Source organism: Lutra lutra, chromosome 7 (genome assembly GCF_902655055.1).
Source record: "Lutra lutra chromosome 7, mLutLut1.2, whole genome shotgun sequence".
In the NCBI taxonomy this organism is placed as follows: Eukaryota; Metazoa; Chordata; class Mammalia; order Carnivora; family Mustelidae; genus Lutra; species Lutra lutra.
In genome coordinates this window covers 50,441,721-50,466,312 of record NC_062284.1, presented here as the reverse complement: position 1 = coordinate 50,466,312, position 24,592 = coordinate 50,441,721, and the positions used below count along the sequence as shown (strand labels likewise).

Below are 24,592 nucleotides of genomic sequence, written 5' to 3'. Positions count from 1 at the left end.
TGGATCTTGTGATTCCTAAAAGATACAGAGGTCAGTTGTCATGTTCAGTCCTATAGCAGAGAGAATTCTCAGATATTCAGTGCCTTATCTTCCCACACAGGTTGCAAGATTTTGAGATACTGCTTCTACCAGAGACCAGGACTTCCCAAGGAAATAATCCGGGGCAGTAGGGAAAGCCGCCCCCAGTCTCTGAGCGCTGGCTCGGCACGTGTCACAGTTGTTTGGTGGGCTACCTAAATAGGGGAGCCGGGCTGCCTAGCCTCTGTGTTTTTCTCCCTCCCTTCCTTCTGTCTTTCTTAGGGTTCATCAACTCCTCCAGGGTTTGCCTGATACATTTTCCTCAAGAGCCGATCCCATCAAGACTGAATTTTCCATCTCCACCCCTGTAGCTCCAGGCAAGATCCTTCCAGTTGTTCATTTCTCGGATTTTCGCTAGGCCTTGCTATTTCAGAGCTAGAGAACCTTTCTTTGTCTTAAAATTCTCAGGCCCTCTCCCCCAGTACACATGGTTCTGACTTACATGGCTTGATTTTCAAATTTTCAACTTTAAGATGATGTGAAAGTGAGGCACATTCAGTAGAAGCCAGACTTTGAATTTTGAATTTGGCTCTTCTCTCAGGTCAGCAGTACGTGGTATGATAGTCCCTTGTGATGCTGGGCAGCCGCAGCGCCCAGGCAATCGCTCCATCACGAGGGTAAACGGCTGGCACACTTCTAACCATTCTGGTTTTCACTTCCAGGACAGTATGTGGTAAATTACATGAGATATCAGCACTTTATTACAAAATAAGACTGATTAAATTATTTTGCCCAACTGTGGGCTAATGTAAGTGTTCTGAGCACATTTAAAGCTAGTCGAAGCTAGGATTGGTAGCTTATGTATACTAAATGCATTTCAACCTAGGAGGTTTCCAATTTAGGCTGGGCCCATTGGAACATCACCCCATCATAAGTTGTGGTAGATATGTATGTATCCAGAAACAGGCACAGTCAAAAGTTGGAACAACATCAGTATTGTAATACTAGAAATCTCAACTCCCCGCTACAAATTGCCATGCCTGGAGCTATTTCTCTGGGGTTACAGGAGAGGGGAGGCCCCTCATCTACTAGTTTTCACAGAGTGGCGGGTGGCGGTACCACCTCTCAGCCCCACCTCCTACCCAAAGGTGGCCCCAAATCCCCTCTGAAAAGGTAGGGTTCAGATATCAGCATAACAACCTACGAGACATAGGGTGGGGTGGAGAAGGTTTGGGAGTCTTAGATCAAATGTCTTAAATAAGGCAGGACCAGGTATCCCCAGTACAAAACAGCTGGGAAGGACCTCCATAGACTCCCATTTTGGATTAGACTAGCACCAGGCATGAAAGAAGACTGTCCACAGCATTTGGATTAGTCATGGCAGTGAAGAGGAGAAGACACACAGCACAGGCTGTGCCTGGCAGGGAGTCTGGAGTTTCTGGTTTCCCAGTTCTGGAAGGCGTGAGCCAGGGGAGGGGCCTCCTGGTAGGGGGAGGGCGGGAATCTGAGGCAGGGCCCCAGTCAGCTATGCAAGGCTGCGCAAGCAGAGGCAACACAGAACAGGAGGATCCCATCGCCCTCCTGGAGCTCTGGAGAGGAGATACTCCAGCTTTGATCGACTACTTCCACACTCCTGCTCGAAGATCGTAACTCCCATTTGCTATTCTGAAGCATCTGCTTATCCTGTACCCCAAGGATGGAACCACAACTAGGAGTGAAAATTGGCTGCTTCTTTGCCCTGCTGATTCTCACCCTGGTCTGTGGCCTTATTCCCATCTGCTTCAAGTGGTTCCAGATTGATGCCGCCACAGGTACAGCCCTGCCGCTGCCAGCCCCATAACCTCAGCCTGACTATGGCCATGTCACCTATCCTGGTGCCTTGCTCCGAGGCTCTCACCATCCCCAAGCTGGGGAGATTGGGTGCCACATGCTTGCTCTTTTGTCACCTTTTCTATCTCATCGCCAACTGGATTGTAACTCCTTGTTTTCTTAGGTCGTCACCGCCGGGTCCTCAGCCTCCTGGGCTGCACCTCTGCTGGTGTTTTCCTGGGAGCAGGGCTCATGCACATGACTGCTGAAGCCCTGGAGGGAATTGACTCAAAGATCCAGAAGTTTAAGATGCAGGTGAGCAGCGGAAATGGTAAGCAGCAGGGCTGTGAGGCCAGAATGATGAGGGGGGAAGATGACAGAGCTAGGACAAGGGTGGAAGGACAAGCAAGAGGACTCTTTCTGGCATGGTGAACACCAGTCACATTGGACTTTAGGGAAAGTGAGGGAGCTGAAGGGGCAGGACAGGAAGCTGATCTGCTCCCCACCTGATTTCTGCTTTTCTCTCTCTAGAACAGGACAGAAAGGGAGGGAAATGTTTCTGATGATGCTGATTCAGCTCAGGTAAGTATCTCCCACCATTCCCTCCCTAGTGGGGGAGGAGAACCTCCCGGACCCTTTTGAGGGGAGTATGTGAGGAAACCAGGGATCCCCTCTGCTCCTCAGCTCAGACAGCACAGAGGAAAGGAGGAGCCCACCCAATCCATTTGGGTTTGTGGAACCCCAGAAAAAGCTCTGCTTTACTTTTTCGTTCTTTCTCCATCCCTTTGACATGCCTCACATTCTTTTCCCATATTACTAACCCTATTACTCTGGTGTCCCTTAGTCCCTCAGGGATTCTTCTCGTTGCTGTCCATACCTGCTCTTGGCTTCATTCCCCTGCCCTTCTTTATGCCCAATATGCTGCATCAATCTGGAAGCATCTGAAGCAGATGGGAATAAGGCCACAGACCAGAGGGAGAGCCAGCAGGGCAAAGAGTTGGCCAATTCTTACTAACTAGGCATAGTCCCACATTTCCCATTCTCTTTAGTCTCCTACTCCCATGGACACCCAATGTCCTTGCTTCTCTTCCCTTCCTACCTCACAGACCCTCTTTCTGTTCCTAGATGGAGTATCCCTACGGAGAGCTCATCATCTCCCTGGGCTTCTTCTTTGTCTTCTTTCTGGAGTCGCTGGCACTGCAGTGCTGTCCTGGGGCTGCTGGAGGAACGACAGTGCAGGAGGAGTGGGGTGGGACTCATGTCCTTGAACTCCACAGCCATGGACCCCCACCCTCACCCTCAAAGGGCCCCTTTCGGGCCCTCGTCCTCTTGCTCTCGCTCTCCTTTCACTCAGTGTTTGAAGGGCTAGCTGTGGGGCTGCAGCCAACAGTAGCAACCACCATTCAGCTCTGTCTTGCTGTCCTGGCTCACAAAGGGCTCGTAGTGTTTGGGGTTGGACTGCGGCTGGTGCGAATAGGCACTAGGTCACGATGGGCCATGTTGTCCATACTGTCATTAGCTCTCATGTCCCCCATGGGCCTAGTCCTGGGGCTGGCTGTGACCCAAGGGGACTCTAAAGCGGGGCAGGGCTTAGCCCAGGCTGTGTTAGAAGGTGTGGCAGCCGGCACCTTTCTGTATGTCACCTTCCTGGAAATTCTGCCCCGGGAGCTAGCTGGCCCTGAGGCCCCTCTAGCCAAATGGGGCTGCGTAGCCGCTGGTTTTGCCTTCATGGCCTTTATTGCCTTGTGGGCCTGAGAGATTCCTGATTTTTCTGATGGGCCTATCTAGCATGGCCTTCCTACCCTTGGGAGACACTTCCCAAATGGGTTTGGCCCTCCACTGAGACTAAGTGACATTCATTAGGCATCACCCTCATGAACTGGACCACAGCTTTCTCCTACATGAGAATCCATTTCTCCAGGACTGAGAAGAGGACGTTTAGGTTGAGTGCCTCTACATTGGAGAATTGATATGAAGACCATCACTCTAGATTTAACTCTTGTCCCATTTTTGCTACTGTGTATAATAAAATGTCCATTTTACCCTTCCCCTTCAGTCATGCTATACTTCATTTCTCCAGGTGGCCTAGGAGCTGCCTGGTACAGGAAGTGATGGAGTGGGGAATGGAAAGGCTGACTGTTGGATATTGTATTTTCTTCTGGAATCCAGGCCCCTAACCATTCTGCCAGTTGCAGGCCATGCCCTCCACACATGGGAGCATTGCTTAAATTCCAGCAACCTACTCCTGCCTTGCCCACAGGTGTTGAGAAACTGAGCTGGAGTTCCCAGCATTTAGAGAGAAGAGGTGTAAAAACAGAAACCACGGGATCTAGATTTTTTCCTATGCTAACCACACCCACTCCACTCCCAATAGCTATTATTGGCCAGCCACAGTGTGTCCAGCAGACTCTCGAGATCAGGCTAAATAGAGCCTCCTTCCATCTGGTTCCTATTTTTCACACTGAGCCCTGCGTAGCCTCAAGGATGCTGTGGCTCTTCTTTAAGCCTCTGTCTCCATCCAGCGGCCTTGTGCTGAGGGATTAAGAAGCAGTGTGTTTGGAGAGGGAGAAAGGCGCCAGATAAATGCCTAGGGTGATTACCGGGTTTTGCCACAACTTAGTGGCTTTCCTGCTGCCTGCTCTACCTGCCGCTCTGCCTCCAGCCCCTCCCCACTAGGCCATCTTTCAGTGTGAGGAACCCCTACAATGTGTTGCTTCTCTTAAAAACTATGAAGGACTGAAGCTGATTATCTGCTGTTGCCCAGTGCCCTGACCCGTGAAATGGAGGAATATCTCAGACTTCGTGGAGAAGGAGGGGAGAGAAGATGCACCCCATGAGCTCAGTCGCTCTCCCCACTTTGCCCCTTCTGATATCTCAGTGCAGAAGCCCCAGTCATCTTCACGTGGACAAAGTCTCCTGAGTGTCCTTGTCACAGTTGCCTCCTGTCCATCGATTGCCCTCCCCACAAACTAAGATACGCACACCTTCTCACGAGCCCAGCCAACGCACCCAGGCATGAGTGAGAAGGAAAACTTGAGGCAAAACTAACTAAAAATATCTGATACAGGAAACAAGTTCGCCGAAGCACCATCCCATTCTGTTTTCTCTTCAGCATGAAGTAATGGATTTCATTCTCCAGACAGTGCCTCGCATGTAATAATCACAGCAGAGTCTCCACATGGAGCACCTGCTGTGTGCCAGGTGCTGTACTATCGCCCTCACAGACACTGTCTCGCCTTCGTGACCCCACCAGGTAGATCTTATCCCCAGCGCAAGTGGAGGGAAGCACATGCAGAAAAGGTAAATAACTAGATCACATAGCTAGCTGGGCTTCCAACCCGTGTTTCTCTGATTTTAAGAAAAGCTCAAATATCCAGATTCTCTCCTCCCTTACCTTACCTTTACCTCCTGATCTTATGTGTCAGGGGCTCAGAGGAAGCGGGAGCACGTTGGAGAATGGAGGCAAGTTGCATAAAGGGAGACTGTAGGGAGGTGTGGGCAGGGCTTGGACAGAGCCCAAACAGGACAGGTTTGGACAGACGGTGTTGCAATAGCCGAGGGCTGAGCAGCAACAATGCTGTGTCTGAGGCTGAGCCTGAACAATGCTGCTGCCCAGGCTGAAGAGGAGGTGACGGGGAGCAGAAACTAGAGGGGGCCGTCCAATAAGCCCTGCGGCCTTTGGTGGAGAGGTACACCCAGCCCACAGGGACCTGACCAGGAGGAGGCCAGAGGATGACCCTCCTCTTCCTCTCTGTCATCTGCTGCCAGCATCTCCTCTTGGTCATGCTAACTGAAGCCAAAGGACAAAAACATCTGATGGTCCGTGGAAGATAGGTCACCCTCGTGAGGCACATCAAGAAATCTGGATGGGCAGATCCCTCATGCCATCCAATCCCTGCTGCCGTCCACCGCAGTGGTCTCCCCAGGACTTTGGGGGGGGGGGGTGAAGTGGAAGGGATACAATTATACGGTCATTAGCTATTCCAGGGACAGAGGATTTGTAGGACTACAGAAAGGAGACTTGAGGAGAAGGACATCAGACTCTGGGGCTCTTCAGATGTTTCTGGGTCACCTATGCTATCAGCGTCAGAGGGAAATGAGCAGAGGGTGGGAGATTTCAAGCACGGGTGAGTCATGCACTTTTTGCCTCCTCCCATCCCGGGAGCCCTTACATTCACCTTCAGCCACCTCTGCTTTCAGCCATCAGTGCTTTCTCTCCTTCATGAGCACTTCCTTTCCTCTCCCAACAACTTACCAACCCCAACAGGAACCATCTTCAGTTCGAACCGTATCGTTGCAAGAGCGGGAATAAAGCTAGAGAATGGCTCCTTAGAACCTCAGGATTAGGGCGCCTGGGTGGCTCAGTTGGTTAAGCGCCTGCCTTTGGCTCGGGTCATGATCTCAGGGTCCTGGGTTGGGGCTCCCTGCTCCGTGGGGAGTCTGCTTCTCCCTCTCCCTCTATCCCTCCCCCTGCTCATGCTTTCTCTCTGTCTCTCTCTTTCAAATACATAAAATTTTTAAAAATGAGGATCAAATAAAAAAAGGACCAACCAGAGCATTTTCCAAAGCTCTGAATCCCCAGCCAGGAGTCTGAGAGGGCTATAAGGGAGCAGATGAATGTGACTTCAAGTGAGTCTGCAGTGAGAAGGACAGAATGAGAATGGGCATGAGAACCACGGACTGGAGGGAGAGCTAAAGTAGTTGGGCCATGACAACTGGAAACCAGAGTCACAAGCGAACCTTAACTCATTCAGCCTTAAGAAATAGGTTATAACTGAAAACATTTAGAATCCTTAAAGTTGAAAAAAAATATGAGGAAAGATGCCAGTTAGGAAAAAGGGTAAGAGAAGAAGCTACTTGGAATAGTCACAAGAGAATTTATGTGGAACAGTTTTCAAGTCTCCTGAACCCCTGGGTCCTTTCCCCATCCCTTATTCTGCACCCCCACACATGTATATTTTACATATTTAAATAGAAAAAAAACAAAACAGAAGAATGGGACCTCCCTCCAACTGCTCTCTCACCTAGAGCCAGCTTTCCATTCTTGCACCAATAAATGGTTCTCTAAAGTAACCCTTTGGAGCTCCCCCACCTTCCTTTGTATACAAGCCGAGGCTTGGGTTTTTGCAGTTGAGAAGAGTTGAGGCACAGCATCAAAGAGAATAGAGGTTAGTGAGTATCCTGGGGCAGGATGGGAGGTCAGCCAAAGACCAGCACCTATGAACAAGAGGCATCCAGGAACAAAACCACAGAATTCCAGGCTAACTTGTGTGACAGTTTGCCCACTTCACCCCTCCCCTGAAGGACAGTTTTCCAGTGTCTTGCCTCCCTCACAGGAAACAGTGCTCTGGCTCCTGACTTTGGGTGATAGAGTACAAAGAACAGTTGCCAGAATTGGAGTGGGTTGGTATGTGTGAGTGGGAATGTGCCAACTGGCCAGACACCCTCATATTCCCTGCCCCTGGACCTCAGGGAGGGGCCTGTGGCCACTAGCAAAGGTGAAACAAAAAGGGTGTAGACAGGGTTGACACCCTTAGACCCCAGTCTGCAGGGATGCTTAAAGAGGCCAGTTGTTGATGATTTCCTTTTTATTTCAATTTCGTTACTATCTTTAGTTATATTGAATGTCAAATACAGAATGCATTCTACTTTTACTATATAGTTATCCAATTTGGGAAAAATTGTAATGTGGGTGAGAAGAGAGGGTGCAAACAACCTAATTGCTCTGGGCACCATTTACCCTGACCACACCCCTGACCTCTAGTCAGAACTGATTCTCACTTTCCTGTTAGTCCCCAAATCTCTCTAGAAAGGTGGTGTCTCCCATGGTAGCATTTCCCTTAAGTATGTAAAGGAGTGCCCTTAAAGGTTAATATCTATCCCTCCTGCTGCAGTTTCACTGTTTTGTATGTAACTTCAGAGAATCACTATTTATTTTTTAAAAGATTTTATTTATTTGACAGAGAGAGATCACAAGTAGGCAGAGAGGCAGACAGAGAGAGGGAAGCAGGCTCCCCACTGAGCAGGGAGCCCAACACGGGGCTCGATCCCAGGACCCTGAGATCATGACCTGAGCCAAAGGCAGAGGCTTGAACCACTGAGCCACCCAGGCACCCCAGAATCACTCTTTAAAATCTCCTCATGAATCCAGAATTTTCACGCTGACCCCACAAGGATCTCATCACCATATTCTTCTAGTTATATTCTCCTTCCCAGAGAACTCTGTCTTAGCTATCTTGAGCTTCTATCCCTGAAGTCAGGAAAACACAGCCCTTGAGAATGACAGTAGGAGAGAAACAGGAGTCCTAAGCCTGAAGCAGAGACAATAAGTAGGGAGTCTGTGGTTCCGCTTCTATGAAGTCTGCTCACCTCTCTCCTGAGCTCTGATCTTAAGAACAGGCAGGAGCCACAGACCACTCCCTCCCTATGTAGTTACTACATAGAATCACAAAGAACACTGAGAGATACCCGAAGGGAAGCAGGCCCTGGAGAAAGTTAGGAAGAACCATGCCATCCACAGGAGGGCGCTGCACCCCAGTGGGCTAGTGGGGACTGGGACCAACACAGTAAAGAGGTCAATCAAGGACAGCAAACCCCCTCTGCTTCCTCCCAGCAGAGAGCGTCTCTCCCTCTTCCTAACTCTTGGGTTTCTTGTGCTGACACAACTATAGGAGAGAGACACAGTCACCACCCACTTCACACACCAGCTCCCAGCAGATAAACACACACTTTCATTTCCTCCCAATTCTGAAGATTACCTTGCTAACAGTGTTTTCTGGCAAACATGCTGAGAAGACCTGCCTTCCCTTCCATAATGTACAACAACACCTTTGTTTGGTTTGTTGTTTGTTTTAACTAGGCTTCACACCCAACATGGGGCTCAAACTTGCAACCCTGAGATCAACAGTGGAAAGCTCTATGGACTAAACCGGCCAAGTGCCCCTCACAACAGCACCTCTTGCTGGTCAAGGCTGTTGTTCATTGGAGTTCTCTGACTTTTCCTCATGTTTTGTTTAACTAGGAGCTAATTGGTCCAGTGATTCCAATTATGCTCTTTCTTTTCTTTAGGGTGGCATTTAAGCACTCTTTGCCGCCTGCCCTGCATGCGGTCACCCAACACCCTTGCCATCAATAACTAGCTCTAGAACTCTGCGAGTCACTTAATACCCCTGCCCCCTTCTGATCCTGGCCTAGTGCATTTAAAATAGACTCAGGCCTATGAGAGAGTGATGAAATGCTCAAGAGTCAATAACATATTCCATGCCTCACTTCCCTGTCAGTGTGTCAGCACCAGACATCAAGCCACATTATAGTCCTCAGCTCAGTTTCATTGAGGAAAGCATGTCATTGTCTGTGGAGGTTCTATAAAGTAACCCAGCAAGTGGCCTTGTAATATTCCATCCATGGTACTCTTACCAATCATATAAAGTGCCTTCTCGTATTTTACTTCTTGTGCCCCCAAGAGCCCAAGAATCAGCCTGCAACAGTCACAGTATCCAAAGTCCTCTCGATGAGTATTGTGCAGACTTGTTGAAACACTTCTCAGAGAACCACAAACATAATCTAATCAACACCCCATGTCCTTGGATTCATGGGGGAGGAGAACTCCTTAGAGGAAATCCTTCTTTGTCCTATTACTCTCCTGAAGGAGTCTTCAGACTGGGACCAGCTATGAGCAAACCAACCTCTCTAGTAACTGGGTGAGGCCTGGCCTACTCATTGCACTGAACCATCTAAAATGGAATCTAGGTGCCCCCTAGGGAGGATCACCTGCAGGAAGGTGATCACAAGATGTCCTTGGACACTTCGGTCGGCATTCCATACTTCCTTCTTAAGATCATGATGTCGGTGATATCTCTGACCTCCTATGGCATTTCTCAAGGATCTATAACCAATAAGGAAGTCTCGTAAGACCTAAGTAGCTCCTCTCTTCCCAAAACTTGGAAATACTATCAATGTCAAGGGCAATACCATCCTATTGGACTAGGGGCCTTTGACTCTGTAGTCACATAGGGACACAGGGAGCCAGGCCCTATCTAAGAAGAGAATGTGAGTTGGGCAGTAGGTTGGGGGGGAAGGGGCATGATGCAGGCATACTCAGACAAAGAATGGCACTCAGTTCCTCTACAGTTTATTGTTACAGCAGAAGTCGTGGGACACAGGAGGGCACCCTTCCACACATAACACAGTGTGAGCCGAGCCCCAAGATAGCCATTCCCACCCCTATGCCAAGCCCCAAGCAGCCCTGCCCCAGCTTAGCTCCCTCCCCCTCCCACTCTAGACACACACTGTCTAGACAGCTACCAAAGTTAGTGCAGCCAATGGCCCCAGGCCCCTTCCTATTGCCCCTGCTCCAATCCTTCCCTCATACTTGTTCATTGCCCACCACCTCCCATTCCAACTTCCGTTTCACACACCAGATGTTTCTATCTCATCCTGAGGACCACTAACCCACCAGCAAGCCTCCTCTGACACACATTCATTTAGGCCCATACTCTTCAAAGATCTGAAGTGTTAATGAAAAGCCGTATCAGCTTTGGTGAATGGAGTCCCAGCCCCAAGTCCCCTACTCTTGCAATGGGATAAGTAGGGAGAGTCTGATGGAGGCACCATGGGGCAACTACAACCACCTCTTATCCCTTATCTATGGACACCTAGATTAGGGAGAGGGAACACATACCCTCTCCACCTTAACATCAAAATGAGGGAGAGGGATAATTTCGGGGTCTGGGTCCCTAAGAGATATTAGGACATCTCTCCCAGGATCTGAGGGGAATCACAGGTTAGAGGTCAAGGTTAGGGTAGCAATCAAGGATCAAGATCATCTCCCCACATGATCTGCCCATCTTCCCTTACTCTGGCCCAGTGCCCTATGCACCTCCCAGGTTAGTGCTGGGGGAGGTGAGGGCTGGGTCGTACACCAGGGCAACAAAGGTCATTCAACAGGAGACCTCCATGGTATGCCCCGGGGGCCCTGAAGGGAGAGTCCCAGACTCGCTGCTCTGGGACAGGGTGCGAGCGCGGGACCGGTTGCCATCAATGGACGCTGCACTGGTCAGGGAAGCTGTGCGTGATCGTGACAGGCGAGTCATACAGGATGAGGCCACTGTGGAGACAGAAGCATAAGCGGCAGGCAGAAAGGAGGTGGGAAAGAGAGGCTGGCAACTCCGAGTGGGGTACTTGGGTGGGGATGAGAGTGACAAATGGGGATGTGGGTGGGGGAGGAAGGGGTCCATGATTTGGCAGACGGTGGTAAGGTTCAGAACTAGCCTGAAATGGTTCCTCCCACTCAGTGCCCATCCCTCTTCCTGTGCAGCAGTCTCTTGCTCTCACGATAGCCTCTGACCCCCATACTCACTATAGCCCATGCCTTGCAGGAAGTACTTGAAGGCCTCGGTCAGCTTGCCTGGCTGTGGAAATAAGATGAGCAGAGGAGGACAGACAGTGAGATGAGGTTCGAAGCCAAGATGGAGCCCAAGACCATGGCAGGTTGGGGGTGGGATGAGTGGCAAAGAGTATATAGTTCAGTGCCGCTAACATCCCGTCTCATAGAGGACAGTGGTACTCACCTGAGTCAGCTGGGGCTGACCTCCAGAGTCTGCCATCTGGTCAGGAGATGGAGACAGCCATACAGAAGAAGTGATACACACATAAATACAAGCAGCCATGCCAAGAGGTAGGAAAGGTTCTCTCTTCCCTAGCTTCCCCACTCCAGGCCCCAAGGGTTTGTGGTCTTTATCCACCCTGCCTGCTCCTGTGTGGGACCTTGAAGGCCTAGAAGCTGAACCTAGAGAGTATCTATGGCTCCAGACAGGGGGTCAGGAGTCAGGCGAGGACAGGAGTCAGGCAGCGCCTGGAGAAGGGTCACTGACCTTGAGAAAAGAGGTCTGGGTAGGGTCCAGCTTTGAGTTACACTCCACCTAGTGTAAGCAGGAAGCTGAATGAATAATGTTATACTCCCTGCGGCCTCTCCCATCCAAGGGACCCAGGGACCCAGATCACAGTTCCTTCCCCATCAGCCCCATACCCATTTCATTCTTAGGCCCCACAGTTGCTCTCCCAGTTCCAAACAGAGCTTGCCTCTTGGCAAGATACCCCTCTGACCACCGGCCAAGGACTCCAACCCTCCCTTGCCCACCCCAAAATTCTCTACTGACCACTGCATCTTCATGGGGTGCTTGATCTCCTACCACCAGCATCACAGGGCACCTAGAGACATAGTGTCAGAGGGAGAAGGTGAGCCCCCACTATTCCCTCCGCTGCCCCTCACAAGAGCAGCTGGAAATTGTTCAGCTCCAAAGAGGAAACAGTCTTCTGAACCCCACTAACCCTTCCAAGACAACCCAAAAGGGTAAGACTAGAAGGTGGGATTTGCTTCCTAGGATAGTGTGGGAGGTGACGAGAAAATTCCCTGTTAAAACACTCTCCTTCTTCTAAAGAATGTAAGCATCTAGGGAAGATCCAGGGAGAGAGACAAAGCTTTACTCTTAAAGTCTTACTTGAAGGTGACAGCACCTCCACGCTCAAGGTTCAGGTCTCGGCGACTAGAAAGGGGTTCAAAGAAGAGCAGGAATTTTAGGCAGTTCCTTCCCTGAGGAAGCTGTCTTCCTTCCAAAAATTACAGTCAACTATTAATAATTGAAAGTGGGAACCAAAGGGGAAAGTGGCAGGCAGGCCTCAAATCCCTGCGGCCACTTGGAACTCAAGTCCCTGGCAAGAGGGCAGTGAAGGCAGAAGAATCATCTCTCTTCTGGGAATCCAAAAACCCAAGGGAAGTAAACAAGAAAAAGGGGGACATCTCCTTACAATTCATCCCATGGGGTCTGGCCCACAGCTGCCCCAGTTGCACACCAGACCCTGCCCTCCCTGTGATTGTTCTGTGTGATTCCCCAATCTCCCTGTCCTCCTCCCACCCGTGACCCATGGCTGCTGCTTCTACCTTGCTCTCCCGTGCGCACACACACGCACCACACACTCACTTGTTGTAGCTGTTCCAGTAAAGTTCAATGTTCTCCAGGTTGGGTGCATGTGTAATGATGTTTCTGTACTTTTGTACTAACTCAGAATTTCCAGAAAGCTCCTCCTGAAGGAAAGAAAAGGGAGAAATAGGGTTGAGAAGAGACGTGACCAGTTACAGGACGAGAAGAAGCAAGCCTTCTTTCTTCCCCAGATCCTATCCCATCTAAAGAAGTCGCTCCAAGCATTCAAGCCCCTGTCAGTCCCCTCCACTTCTTCCACCTTCCACAACTTACCTGGCTGAAAAGATGTCCAAGGATCATCTCCGGAATGGAAGAGGTAAGACCTGTTAGCTATGAGGAAAGGATAGGTGAGCAAGCTCAGGATACTATAAGGAGAATGGACCCAGGCTAAAAAGTCACACGTCTTTCCTGCTCCGCTCCCCTTCCCAAGAGGGCCCTCCCACCCTGGACCTCAACACCCAGGCCCCTCCAAACCTTGTGGGCTGCCCAATCCATCCAACCCTTGGCATTGGGATCAATGTTGATGAGGACAAGACCCTCGACCGTATCTGGGTGGGTAAGCTGAGAAGTAGCAGAAAGAAGGGAAATCAGAGACTGGGCAGGGCCTTATTCCTTTCCCACTGAGCTCCAGCCAGTTTTAGGCTCCCATGGGCCCTGCTCCCCACCCTTATACCCAAGTCCTCCCCACAAACACACACTAGCAAACAATATTCTAATCAGTCTGCCATGGGCCTTACACCTGCCTTTCCCTTGTCTGGTTTGGTTTGGTTTGAATTTCTTACAGCATATCGTGACAGGATATAGGCTCCAGCTCCAACACCAACTCCAATTATTGTGGAGAAACTGTGGAAGAGAAACGTATCTCTCACCGGCCCTGGTGTCCAAAAGTTTGGCCCTTCAAACTCGTCACCTCCCTCCCAAGGCCACATGCGCAAAGGACAGAACGCAACCTTCCCTGGAGGGGTACAAAAAAAGGAAGGTGCCGAGGAGCTAACCACTGACACTGGTAGCCAGCGAAGGTCCCTGAAATCTACTTCAGCTGTCTCTTGGGGAGCTAGTATCTTGAAGAGTAACACCCATCCACCAGCCAACCAGACACTTCTCCTACAGAGCTCTGTGTCCATTTTTAATTCTCAGGAGCTAGTTCAACTTGTTCTGGTTTAGTTCCTGGTTCCTCGTGAGGAACCAGGAAGAAGAGAACTTGAAGCAAGATGGGGGGGGAAAAAGACATAACTTCGGTGAACAATAGGGAGAACGGGGGAAAGAGAGCAAAAGGTGCCCAGAGCTCGGGTGCCCAGGAAAAGCTGAGCCAGGGCCAGAGTCCGGGGAGTCGTCAGCACGCCAAGTGTGTACCACCACGGCTCTCCAGAGGCTCACCAGGCTCTCCCTTCCTTCTCCCACTCTCCCTCACACCCAGGGCTTCCAGGTACCAGGTGTGTGTCTGGAGGAGGGGAAGTGGGAGGAAAAGAGACAAGTCTATCTGGCTCCTTGGGCTTCTGTCACCCCTCCTCTTCCTCTCTACCTTCCAGATCCGAGAAGCCCCTCCTCAGCCTGAGGCAGGGCCACACAGAGCCGCTTCCTCTTCCTGCATCTCTCCGTCAGGACTACATTGCTGACTCAAGTCAATTTCCAAACTCATCCCTCTTCTTCTCAACAGTCAGGTGGAGGCACAGAGGAGGTAGGATCTATCTAGGCCAGAGACCACAGCCTGCCCGGGAACCCTGGCGGACATAAGAGTTCTAAGGGCCCCCTTGTGCTGGGCAGAAAACTCTGGTTTTGAGGGGTTCCCAGGCCTCTCACTTTAAGTACTGCAGGATACAAGGGATCATATCCGCAAGCTGGTCCAGAGATGGGTACTGATATCTGGGGAAGAGAAGAACGTTAAGGAAAACACCAAGCTGCCCCCAGTGCCTGCACCTCAGGGTGCCCCACTCACCCTCTCCCAGAGTCTCCACTGTCCCCCCATTCCTCCTCCTCTGGTCCACTCTTCCCCACCCCTGCCCTGTGCCTCCAAGCATCGTGAGGAGGGAGGGAGCTAAGTCTCACCCCAAAGGGAACACAGGAGCCCCCTCTTCCATTCCAGGGGCATCCACGTGAACCCGCACGAAGTTCTGAATGATTTCCTGCATATCCCCGAATTGAAACAGCGGCTGGAAGCAAGATTTATCTAAACAGAATCCCCACCACCCCGACAGTAGAATCAGCCAGGGAAAAGCATCCCCAAGTCAGAACCCACCCTTTTTTATGCCATAGTCAGGCCAGGACAGAACTCCCCCTTGATATGCCACATGGCTCCCTTCCTGCCAATGCTGACCCTTCCCCCTCCCTTGGGGTTTTACCCTTCCCACCTTCCCAGAAAGGAGCGGGAGGGGAAGCTCAGGTCCTTACAGTTGAGTCCCACATCATGGTAGGTGAGTATCGCTGGGCGTTTGGGTTTGGGGGTCCCATAGACAGTAAAAGTGACAGAGCCATAAGGGGTCTCCACGGAGTGAGTCTGCAGAAAAACAGGTCACCATCAGGGAGAAGTTAGGCTGAGAGGAAAAAGAGGCAGGAGAAGGGTGCCCGCAAAAGTCCCATAAAAGTCAGGGAGTTGGGGTGGGGAGGGGCAAAGAGAGAAGACAGGAACAAAGAATTAGAAATAGGATCAGCAAGAATTTGGTGCAGGTAAATAAAACAGGAGAAAATGATTCTGAGGATGGAAAAGAATCGTAAAGGATGGGAGAGCACCAAAGAACTCTGAGAAGGAGAAAGAAAGGAAAAGGAGAGGTGGGGAAGGGAAAGGATTGAAATAGAAGGAAAGGGAGCAGAGAGCAGCCCTCTCTTTACTGGGAAAAAGGAGAACCCCTCCTACCACCCTGGGACTGCCCCCAAGCTGTTACCTGTCCCTGGTCCAGGAGGATTCGGGCAGCTAACTCAGCCTCCTGGAGAGACACACATACATACATACATACACACACACACACACACACACACAAACAGATAGCCACAGAGAGACACAGCCATGTAGAGTCACAGATGGAGAGACAAACACAGAAGAAAGGTTCGCGAAGAGACCAACCAAGACAAAAGACAAAAGAGATGACAAAAAGAGACATGGAGAGGATGAAGGTTAGTGAAGTGACAGGACAAAGGCCTGGACTCCCCTTGTGGTCTATGGGGGAGAGACATGGGTACAGGTGGAGAAAACAGGGCTGTGGGTTAGAATGAGATTATGGGTTTGGGAAGGCAGGAGGTGATGGGGATGCCTGCAGGTCTGGAATTTGGGCCTGGGAGTCAGGGGTCTCTAATAACCTTGGCCATCTCAGGCATCTGCCCCGGCAACAGCGGCTTCTCCTCGGTGATCTGCACCTCCTGCAGCTCCGCCATGGTGGCCTGGCAGGATGAGGAAACACCACGAGTGGGGAGGTGGCCTCCACACCCGCCCATCTCAAGCACCTGGCTTCCTCTCCACCCAGGGCAATGCGGGGTGCAGAGGGTCCCAGAGCTGACCACCTCAGGACACACACAGAGCCTTTCCTGCCCCCCGGCTCCACATCCAGGCCGCTGGGAAGGAGGGCTGGTGGCGGAGGACTCAGGATACCACTTCTCTTCCGACTAGCCATCCCCACGGCTGGCCCTCAACACCCACGCCTCAGAAACCCCCTCCCCTAGCCTGGATGGAAATACTAGGGTGAGGCAGGAGTCCAACTTTGGATTTCCAGGCTGTATTCAGGGGCCACCCCACACTCCCAGAGTTAGGGAGGTATGAAACTTGTGACTCAGTGACTGGGTACTCCAAAGATACCGAGGGATGGAACAGTGAGAGTTCATAATTAACTGTGACCTTCAACTAAGCCTCAAGGTCAGCAGCTCAGAGGGAAAGGGGCTAAAAATGACCCAAGTATCATGACCAAGAAGGGGAGAGGGAAACAGAACTAGGGGCACCTGTGTCCAACTGACCCAATGCTTCCTTCCCTTCCTCCCAAGACTCTCTTAGCATACATTCAACATTAGTGGGGTGGTGAGGAGCAGAACACCTGTGCAGATGGCAGTTAGGAGCCTGCAGCCTGGGGGTGGGGTCACTTACTGGGCTCCTATTGGCTGGATGCAGTGGGGTTAGGGGTCAGGGTTCTCCTCCTGGCTCCAGGGTCTGAGAAAACAAGGAAATGAGGTGAATGACATGGGAGACAGACGCTGGGTCTTTTAGAGACAGAAAGCCTCAGCCAAGATCTAGACGACGTGGGTCACTAACCCTCCCTAATCTGTACGCCTGAGTCCAGTGAACACGTCTTCTCTAGGCTTCAGCTAGAATCAATACTGGCTGGAGGGGCCTGCGGGGCAACATGGAGAGCAGGTATCATCAGCCCAGGCTGGGGGAGGAGAGAAGGAAGTGCTGATGTGGAGGAAAGAGCGTGGCTTGTGTCGGAACCTCTGGATTCTAGTCCCGGCTTTGCTGCTAAGGGTGTGACCTTGGCCCACTCAGTTACTTCCCTTGGCTTCAATTTCCTATTTGCAAACTAGGAAGTGGGGACTAGGGGATCCTCAAGATTTTTTGACAGCTCTCGAGTGAGATGAGGATAGCTGAGCATGACTGTTTCCCAGTTAAACATTTAAAAACAGCATTTAAAAAGCCCCGTTCCTTCGCGTCTCTCCTCCTCCCTGTCTCGGTGTGGGTCCCGCGAGCGGAGAAGGGGAGGGAGGGTGGCCCCACAGTCTCCTCCCAGCCTCCCCGACGACCCGCAAAGGCCGAGCGCCAGCTGGGAAGGGATGAGTAGGACGGGCGAGATCGACCGGGCCCAGCACCCGGAACCTGTCCCTACAAGTCCCGACGCTGTCCGTCCGCGTGGGGACCAACACCCCCGCGCGGCCGGCGAGGAGCACCCTGGACCCTGGACACAACCTCGCGCACGCCCCAAACACGCCCTGCCGCTCGCGGAGCCTCCGCCTTTGTGCGCCGCAGCCCAGCGCCCCCTCCTTGTGGGCCTGTGCCCGCCAGCAGTCAGCTCGGAGGGATTGGGATCCAACCGCCCACCGGCCCGGCTGGCGCTATCCAGGCCCAGCAGCCCCTCGCCCGCCCCTCCCCCTACCTGCTGCCGCCGCGGCCGCTTCCACCTTCACTTGCCTTTGACTCTCCAGCCCGCCGGGCTTGGGCTCCCCACAGACCCGCCCCCGGCCCGCCCCAGCCCGCCCACGGGCCGACAGCTCCCTGCAGATCCGCCCCAGACCCCCAGTAAACACGCCCCCCCCCCTTTTACCCCGCCCCAGGCTGTCTGCGGCTCAGGGAGGGGCTGTGCTGGGGGCCAGAGGGTTACTCCAAGGAAGGAAACTGCTGGGTGCCTCCACGCTCAGCTCGCGCTCCCCACCACATCCCCCGCAACCGGGCGGTAGTGGGGTGTGCGGGGATCCCTGAGTCCTGCAGGGGATCCCCACGCCCGCCCTCAACACCGCCCCCACCCGTGACCTGGATCTGCCTATCAGACTGTGGTTCTTTCCTTCGCCCCCAGACTCAGTAGTGGGGACGGGTAGTAGGGAGGCGAACCCAGGGTGCTGGCACCCCATGATTCCGACTCGGCTTGCGGGTAAACACAAGCTAGGTTAAGGAAGGAGGAGGTGGGCGGGGATAGCCGCTGAGGAGGAGAGGGTCTCGCCGCCTGGAAGGGGCAGGTGTGCCAGCACCAAAAGAGCGGGGCAAGGGTGGGGGGCCGTCGGGGGCGCAGGAGTTTCAACTTCGGGGTGCCCAGGGTGTTGGTACCTCCTCTCTCTGCTGCGTCCCGACGCCTGCTCTTGGCTGCTCCCTGAGAAGTTGGAAAACAAGGCGGGGAGGGGGGGCGGGGAATGCGGGGGGGCCGCTATAAATAGAGGGAGATCGCAGGAGGGGGGGAGAGGATAGCCAACGGGGACTCCCGGGTCAAGGCCCCAAGGGGGGGCGGAGGAGGGGCCAGGGACCCCCCAGGGGCTCTGACTCTAGGGTAAACAGGCGCGGGGGCGGAGTTAACTCTGCGAGGGTGGAGTGGGGGCTTGGGGAGGACGCTGTGTCCCGGGCTGGAACCCAAGAGACCCTGTGGCTTCGGGGCTAACCCCTCCTAGTCCGGCCCAGAGAAGGAGGGTGAGACCAGCTCGGTCCTGCTGAATCTTAGGGCCCAGGCAGTTGTTTCTCGGGGACTGCTGCGTGTCCCTCCAGAGCCTGGGGTGGGTTTACCGTCCTAGCCTCCTCACTCACCCTGTCCTCCCCCAACAGTAGATGCACCCTCCCTGTGGCCCTAGAGGCCACTTGGAATGGAATAGTTGGGGGCGGGGGTGGGGGATTGCGTGGGGTTCCGAAGTTGTCTTAAGCACAAGGAAACCAGATTGAATTTCTCCCCACCTGCACCCTTCCAGCGCCCCCTCCCTGCCAGGGTCCCCACTCCATCTTCCTTCGGCCTGGTTACCATTTCGGGGGCTGGGCGGCAGGCCAGTTGGGAACAATGGCCAATGGAATTGGAGCTGCCAACCGCAACACCAGCACAGACTGCCCCCCCAAGACCCCCAAGTTGCCCTCCCCCCTCCTGCCTGGGAACCACCCCACCACCACCACCACCCTCCCCACCCACACCCCCTTCCCCTCCAAGGAACATCAATGCCCCTTTCATCCCCACTTGGCAGGGTCTGTTGGAAAGAAGGAGGGGCCAAGAGGGAGGAGGTGACCCAGAGTAGGAGAATTGGTCAGGATCAAACCGGGCTTTCAACAACCTCACATCTAAAGGACCCCCATACCTTCTCCCAGTTTGGAGCACGGAAGTTTTCCTCTGTTCCCTTACCCCACTCTCTTCATAACTGTTTCCCTCAGAAACTGGCCCAGAAGCTGGGCACCCTGGCAGCTTGCCTAGTCCCCTCTCCCCTCTGGATGCCAGTTTAACACTCTCCTGGACAAGGAAAAGCTTGCTGGCATTGGGATAGTAGATAAAGCTGTGTAGGACAGGAGAGAGATCTCACCAGCCTTCCTGGAGCTGGGGAAAAAAGAATGCCCAGAGCAAGATCCTCCACCTTCCCTGCCATGATCTCAGATGTGTCTAAAGTAGTCTTACTTGGAGTGGGGGAGGGAAGGACCTGGAGGTTCCAGCATCTAAATTCGTCTCTGGGTCAGGATGACTCAGGGGGAACCTGATAAGGGGCCTACGCAGGGGCGTGTGGCGGGTAGGAGGTGGGAAATTTCCACTGGGATCTGTTTGCTTCAGTCGCCTAGGGGTCTCAGACTCCTAGAGGCAAAAATGAGGCAGAAGCCCTAAGGTAGGGTTCTTCTCCACCAGGGCAGGTCCCAGGACAGCTCAGCTCTAAGTGGCCCAAGCAGGGTAATCTCTCTCTAACTTCCTGCCCTTGGGCCAGAAGCAGCTGCAAACTATACCTTCAGTGAAGCGACAGTTTTAAGTACCTACTGTGTGCAACCCAGTGTATGCATGCAATTCCGAGAATTGTGACAAGTAGTCATACATGATCTCTCTAGAAGTTTATGGTGGAGTAGGTGGGAGAAGTAATAAATATGGGAAATGTTAAGAAAAATGATGCTTTTACAAGATTGTTTAGGCAATAAATCCTATGGCAATAATTTCCCACCCTTCTCAAGTGGGAGATCAGAGATTTTCACTCCCACTTGATGGTTTTAGTATCCTCTGATGGGAGACAAACCATGAATTCAGCAATACTTTTAAATGAGTCTGTAGAGAATTTTTTGTAGTTTGTAGAGAATTTGTAGAGAATTTTTTATAAAGATTTTTATTTTTAAGTCATCTCTACATCCAAAGTGAGGCTCAAACTTAAACCCCAAGATCAAGAGTCACATACTCTACTAACCAAATCAGCTAGACACCCCAGTTTGTATAGAATTCTGATAATGATAACACCTATGTATATAGTAATATCTATGTGTGCAAAGCATATTATTTTTTCAGTTGATGATCAGTGTTCTGTGTACATATAGATTCCAGGGGTCCTTGCAATAATTCAGAAATCCTTTCCCCAGGAGACTACAGCCTACAGGCTAGGAACCATTATCTTGGTATAATTCAGAGGAGGAAAAGGGTTTTGTTCCCATGGTATACCACCCCATGAGGAATACAACCACAGTGTATTTGAGTGGGAGAGAGGAACATTGTATCCAGGAAGAAAGAGAGCATGAGGGAAAGTTTGAGAGCAGAAATACACAAGTTACTTTGAAGAATTGAATATTAACTACTATGTGCAAGATATTTCCTATATACTATCCTATAGTACTATTATTGTCCTCACAGTACAGGTGAGGAACTGAATGAGGCTCAGAGATTTTTGTAACAGAAGCTTTAGTCACTTGCCAAAGGTCAACCAACTAGTGCTGTAAATGACAAATCCAGAACTCAAATCCCCACCCAGATTTATTCCACTCCAAGGCTATGCTCTTGCCACTGAGGTAGCCTGTCAAGCCATATGGTCCCAGATGAATAACACTGATGAGAGATGGGTGTTGTTTGGTAAAAGTGTGACCCTAGCATGAAAGTCCTTGAATGACAGGCACAGAGTCTTGGCACTGGAGATCCTTAGAGTGTTCTTGAGCAGGATTATTGGATAAAAAATAGTTTTGTGAAAATTAATCTGATGGGTGAGTGATAAAGATGAATTATGGGGGGGCATTCCATTTAGGAGAGAGATTCTCTTACGTTCTTTCTTTCTTTTAAAGATTTATTTATTTTAGGGGCGGAGAGGAGCAGAGGGAGAGAGAATCTTCAGCAGACTCCCCACAGTGTGAGGGGCACAACAGGCAGGCTTAATCCCACAACCCTGAGATCAGGACCTGACCTGATATCAAGAGTTAATCAACTCAACTGACTCAGCCACCCAGGTGCCCCTAGGAGAGAGATCCTTTAGAAGCCAGGGAAATCAACTAGATAGGAGATAACAAGAACTTGACTAAATGTGGGAGCCATAGGAATGGAAAGAGAGGATTTGTTAGATAGGGAAGTGACATTCATGGAAATTGGTGACTGAATAGAAGGGAAGGGGAGGTAAGTCACCAACCCAGTTGCTCTGTTTTAGAATTCCTAAATTTCATCCATCTATATGGCTTCTAGCCAGAGAACAGGTTGAAGAGAAATCCCTGACCTGCACAGAAACTTATCTGGAAGATTTTCGAAGTCTGAGACTCACCGTCACTCTGACTTCACTCACCTTGACCCACCCAGATCTGTCATACTCCAAGGCCTGTGCTCTTTCTATGTCGGGCCCAACACTGGAAGTCATTTAAAGTTCTTATTGAGGTTGGTCTGCCAAAGCCACTGGGATTCTCCATGTCAGTCACTATTTTGGGCTTGAGACTAAAAAGGAGGGCACTGTTGGACTTATGCCAACCTGTTTTCATTAACCCCTTCCCTGGGCTCCTCTCAGCTCTTTGGGGCAGAGTATAAACCAACTTGACCAGGACCCAGAAGACTGGGTCAGGCTGGGCTGGAATGATGAGGGAGAGCTTGATCGGCTGGAGAGGTCAGAAGGTTGGCAGCTTGCTCAATGTAGCATGCAAAGTGGGGAAATGAAAAGACCCCTCTACCAAGACTAGGGCTGTCTCTGGGGATGATGTCACATAAACACTGCTGAGGTCATAGAAACTTCCCTCTCCTCCCCTGTCTGTTTCCCCATTGCCACACAGTCTCTCCAGTCAGCCAGCTCCCACATACCTGCACACACATAAATAAAGGCTGGGAAGGGTCAGACACCATCCGGGTACTCTTAGGTGCAAAAAAGTGGTGGGGAAGTGGGTGGTAGTGGTGATTATTCAGCACGTAGGAGCCACACTAGTACCCCTAGTGCTGGAACAGTAGGTGGGATGTGAGTGAGGGGGACAAGGAAAGAGAGGGACAGGGAAGAGGGACTTTGTTCCTATTACTGATCCTGATTTTATCTTAACCCCCATCCTTATTACTCCTCAGTCCTCTCATCCCCTCCTCCTTCACCCCCAAGTCTCCCCCCCTACTCTCCTCCCCCACCTCCAGTTGATCATGGCATCAGAAGCAGGGAGAACATTCCAGCGGTTTGCTGTCTTCGGAGAATCATCGAGCAGTGGCACTGAAATAAACAACAAAAACTTCTCTAAACTATGCAAAGACTGTGGCATCATGGATGGCAAGACAGTCACCTCCACTGATGTGGACATCGTATTCAGCAAAGTCAAGTAAGGGACCAGAGATGGGAAGTAGGGGTGGTGAGTAGAACCAACAAGGCAGTGGGACATGGAAGAGTCCATGGGATAGAACATGGGTAATGGGTCTACTGAGCACCTACTAAGTCCTTGGCCCTGTCCTCAGGACACTCAGTGTCAAGAGGCCAATTCGAATAAGGGGAGGGTTGGACTTTGGAAAGTGATGAGTTCATGTTCCAGAGGTTCTGGGTTTCTGTCTGACTGACCAGGGCCAAGAATGCCCGAACCATCACATTTCAACAGTTCCAGGAGGCAATGAAGGAACTGGGCCAGAAACGATTCAAGGACAAGAAACCAGATGAAGCTCTGGAGAGCATTTTTAAACTCATGGAAGGCAAGGATCCAGCTACCACTGGTGTTACTGTGAGTGACATGCTTCATCCCTGACCCTGGACCCTATTTCCCTAGATCCCTGCTGCTCCTGCCTCCCAACTCACCTTCTAATGTCCCTCACCTCTACCATTAGTAATACTGTAGGGAGACAAGGCAGGAAGCCTCTGGTGCCCTGCTGGTATTGGAACAGACTTTAGAGATCATCTACTAGTTTAGAGATGAGGAACCTGTGGCCCAGATAGGGGTCCACATCTATTTTAATAGTAAAATTTAGACTCATTCCCAAGGGTCCAGATGGCTTTGGGGAAATGCTTAGTGTAGAGGACTTCTACTTGATCCTGACCTGTAATCTCTGACCTCCTGCCTCTCACCCACCACCTGTTCCCTATTTGTCCCCTCTCTATTTTAAGTTCCCTCTACTCTGGGTTTCAAATAGGGCCCTCCCAATAGGAGGAACCTTGCATATTGGATCTGGGGTTGATGTCCTCTGGCTGCAGCCTGGTCACAATAACTCCCTTGAAAATAGAAAAATCCATACACACCCACATGAGTTCCCATACACCAAACTCCCCCACTCTCATGAGTGGATGGCTCTTGTCACAGTTCTCACCCCTGGCTGCATCTGGGCCCTAGAGAAAGCAGCCCTATCCCAAAGGTAGAACAGAGTGATGAGTACTAGCAGAATCAGAGGCCGTCTTTAGAGAAGGGATGTGACATCAAAGGGAAAGAGAGAGGGATCAGACCCATCCTCCTCTGGCTTGCAGAAAGCAACGACAGTGGGTGGGGTGAGCCGGCTGACGGACACCAGCAAATACACGGGCACCCACAAGGAGCGCTTTGACGAGAGTGGCAAGGGCAAAGGCATCGCAGGACGGGAAGAGACAACTGACAACTCAGGCTATGTGAGTGGCTACAAGGGTGCTGGCACCTATGACAAGAAGAGCAGCAAATAAGAAGTAGCCTCAACAACTAGGGTCAATCTGTCCTCAACCCAGCATCTTAAACACCAGGGACCCTAGGGAACAATAAATATCCGTGTGTGCAGCAGCCAATGAGTTTTGTCTTCCATCAGGATGAGGGATAGATGGGCCTATCAATGCAGAGAGAAGAGAGAGCCCAAGAAGTCAGGGTTTCCAGCTCTGCACCCTTTCTCTACTTAGCCTAATGCCTCCCAGCAAGAAGTTAGCATTCCCTTCAACAACTGCTTCTAAGATCAGAGCTGAGGAATATATTTGGAGGTAAAAGACAAACCAGATGTGGCGGCAAAAAGTATGTG

The 24,592-nt window shown here is 51.4% G+C and overlaps 3 protein-coding genes across 12 annotated transcripts; 2 read left to right on the top strand and 1 right to left on the bottom strand.

Moving 5' to 3' along the window:
* Positions 1-145: 145 nt before the first annotated feature.
* Positions 146-8,922, top strand: SLC39A2 (solute carrier family 39 member 2). 5 transcript variants are annotated; one of them, XM_047738698.1, is made up of 4 exons: positions 146-1,829; positions 2,012-2,142; positions 2,359-2,409; positions 8,896-8,922. In XM_047738698.1, the coding sequence occupies exons 1-4, from the start codon at positions 1,715-1,717 to the stop codon at positions 8,905-8,907; spliced, it is 309 nt and encodes a 102-aa protein (XP_047594654.1). In that variant the 5' UTR covers positions 146-1,714; the 3' UTR covers positions 8,908-8,922. The 5 variants fall into 5 exon arrangements, with proteins under 5 accessions (XP_047594654.1, XP_047594656.1, XP_047594653.1 ...); XM_047738700.1 differs by lacking the exon at positions 8,896-8,922 and adding an exon at positions 3,691-3,876 and having other exon boundaries at positions 2,364-2,409; XM_047738697.1 differs by lacking the exon at positions 8,896-8,922 and adding an exon at positions 3,691-3,876.
* Positions 8,923-9,941: 1,019 nt separating this feature from the next.
* Positions 9,942-18,625, bottom strand: NDRG2 (NDRG family member 2). Of its 4 annotated transcripts, none has more exons than XM_047737965.1 (17): positions 18,538-18,625; positions 16,873-16,935; positions 16,098-16,178; positions 15,686-15,727; positions 15,195-15,300; positions 14,853-14,973; positions 14,607-14,669; positions 13,589-13,649; positions 13,281-13,367; positions 13,080-13,136; positions 12,807-12,910; positions 12,327-12,371; positions 11,985-12,036; positions 11,700-11,747; positions 11,397-11,432; positions 11,186-11,237; positions 9,942-10,933 (listed from the first exon to the last, which is right to left on the bottom strand). In XM_047737965.1, exons 3-17 carry the CDS (start codon positions 16,170-16,172, stop codon positions 10,767-10,769), a joined length of 1,116 nt encoding a protein of 371 aa, XP_047593921.1. In that variant the 5' UTR covers positions 16,173-16,178; positions 16,873-16,935; positions 18,538-18,625; the 3' UTR covers positions 9,942-10,766. The 4 variants fall into 4 exon arrangements, with proteins under 4 accessions (XP_047593921.1, XP_047593920.1, XP_047593922.1 ...); XM_047737964.1 differs by lacking the exon at positions 18,538-18,625 and adding an exon at positions 17,873-17,971; XM_047737966.1 differs by lacking the exons at positions 15,686-15,727; positions 18,538-18,625 and adding an exon at positions 17,873-17,971.
* Positions 18,626-22,420: 3,795 nt separating this feature from the next.
* TPPP2 (tubulin polymerization promoting protein family member 2) lies at positions 22,421-24,365 on the top strand. Of its 3 annotated transcripts, none has more exons than XM_047738225.1 (4): positions 22,421-22,518; positions 22,715-22,956; positions 23,193-23,346; positions 24,081-24,365. In XM_047738225.1, exons 2-4 carry the CDS (start codon positions 22,784-22,786, stop codon positions 24,267-24,269), a joined length of 516 nt encoding a protein of 171 aa, XP_047594181.1. In that variant the 5' UTR covers positions 22,421-22,518; positions 22,715-22,783; the 3' UTR covers positions 24,270-24,365. The 3 variants fall into 3 exon arrangements, with proteins under 3 accessions (XP_047594181.1, XP_047594182.1, XP_047594183.1); XM_047738226.1 differs by having other exon boundaries at positions 22,428-22,508; XM_047738227.1 differs by lacking the exon at positions 22,421-22,518 and adding an exon at positions 22,530-22,606.
* The last annotated feature ends 227 nt before the right edge of the window (positions 24,366-24,592 follow it).

Coding starts and splice junctions, on each gene's coding strand:
- SLC39A2 (XM_047738696.1), top strand. CDS start 1,715: ATGGAACCACAACTAGGAGTGAAAATTGGCTGCTTCTTTGCCCTGCTG. Junction 1,830..2,011: donor CCAGATTGATGCCGCCACAG/GTACAGCCCTGC, acceptor TTGTTTTCTTAG/GTCGTCACCGCCGGGTCCTC. Junction 2,410..2,952: donor ATGATGCTGATTCAGCTCAG/GTAAGTATCTCC, acceptor TTCTGTTCCTAG/ATGGAGTATCCCTACGGAGA.
- NDRG2 (XM_047737965.1), bottom strand. CDS start 16,172: ATGGCGGAGCTGCAGGAGGTGCAGATCACCGAGGAGAAGCCGCTGTTG. Junction 14,670..14,852: donor GCTCCTGTGTTCCCTTTGGG/GTGAGACTTAGC, acceptor TCTCTTCCCCAG/ATATCAGTACCCATCTCTGG. Junction 12,911..13,079: donor TTGGACATCTTTTCAGCCAG/GTAAGTTGTGGA, acceptor TCTTTCCTTCAG/GAGGAGCTTTCTGGAAATTC.
- TPPP2 (XM_047738225.1), top strand. CDS start 22,784: ATGGCATCAGAAGCAGGGAGAACATTCCAGCGGTTTGCTGTCTTCGGA. Junction 22,957..23,192: donor ATCGTATTCAGCAAAGTCAA/GTAAGGGACCAG, acceptor CTGACTGACCAG/GGCCAAGAATGCCCGAACCA. Junction 23,347..24,080: donor CAGCTACCACTGGTGTTACT/GTGAGTGACATG, acceptor TCTGGCTTGCAG/AAAGCAACGACAGTGGGTGG.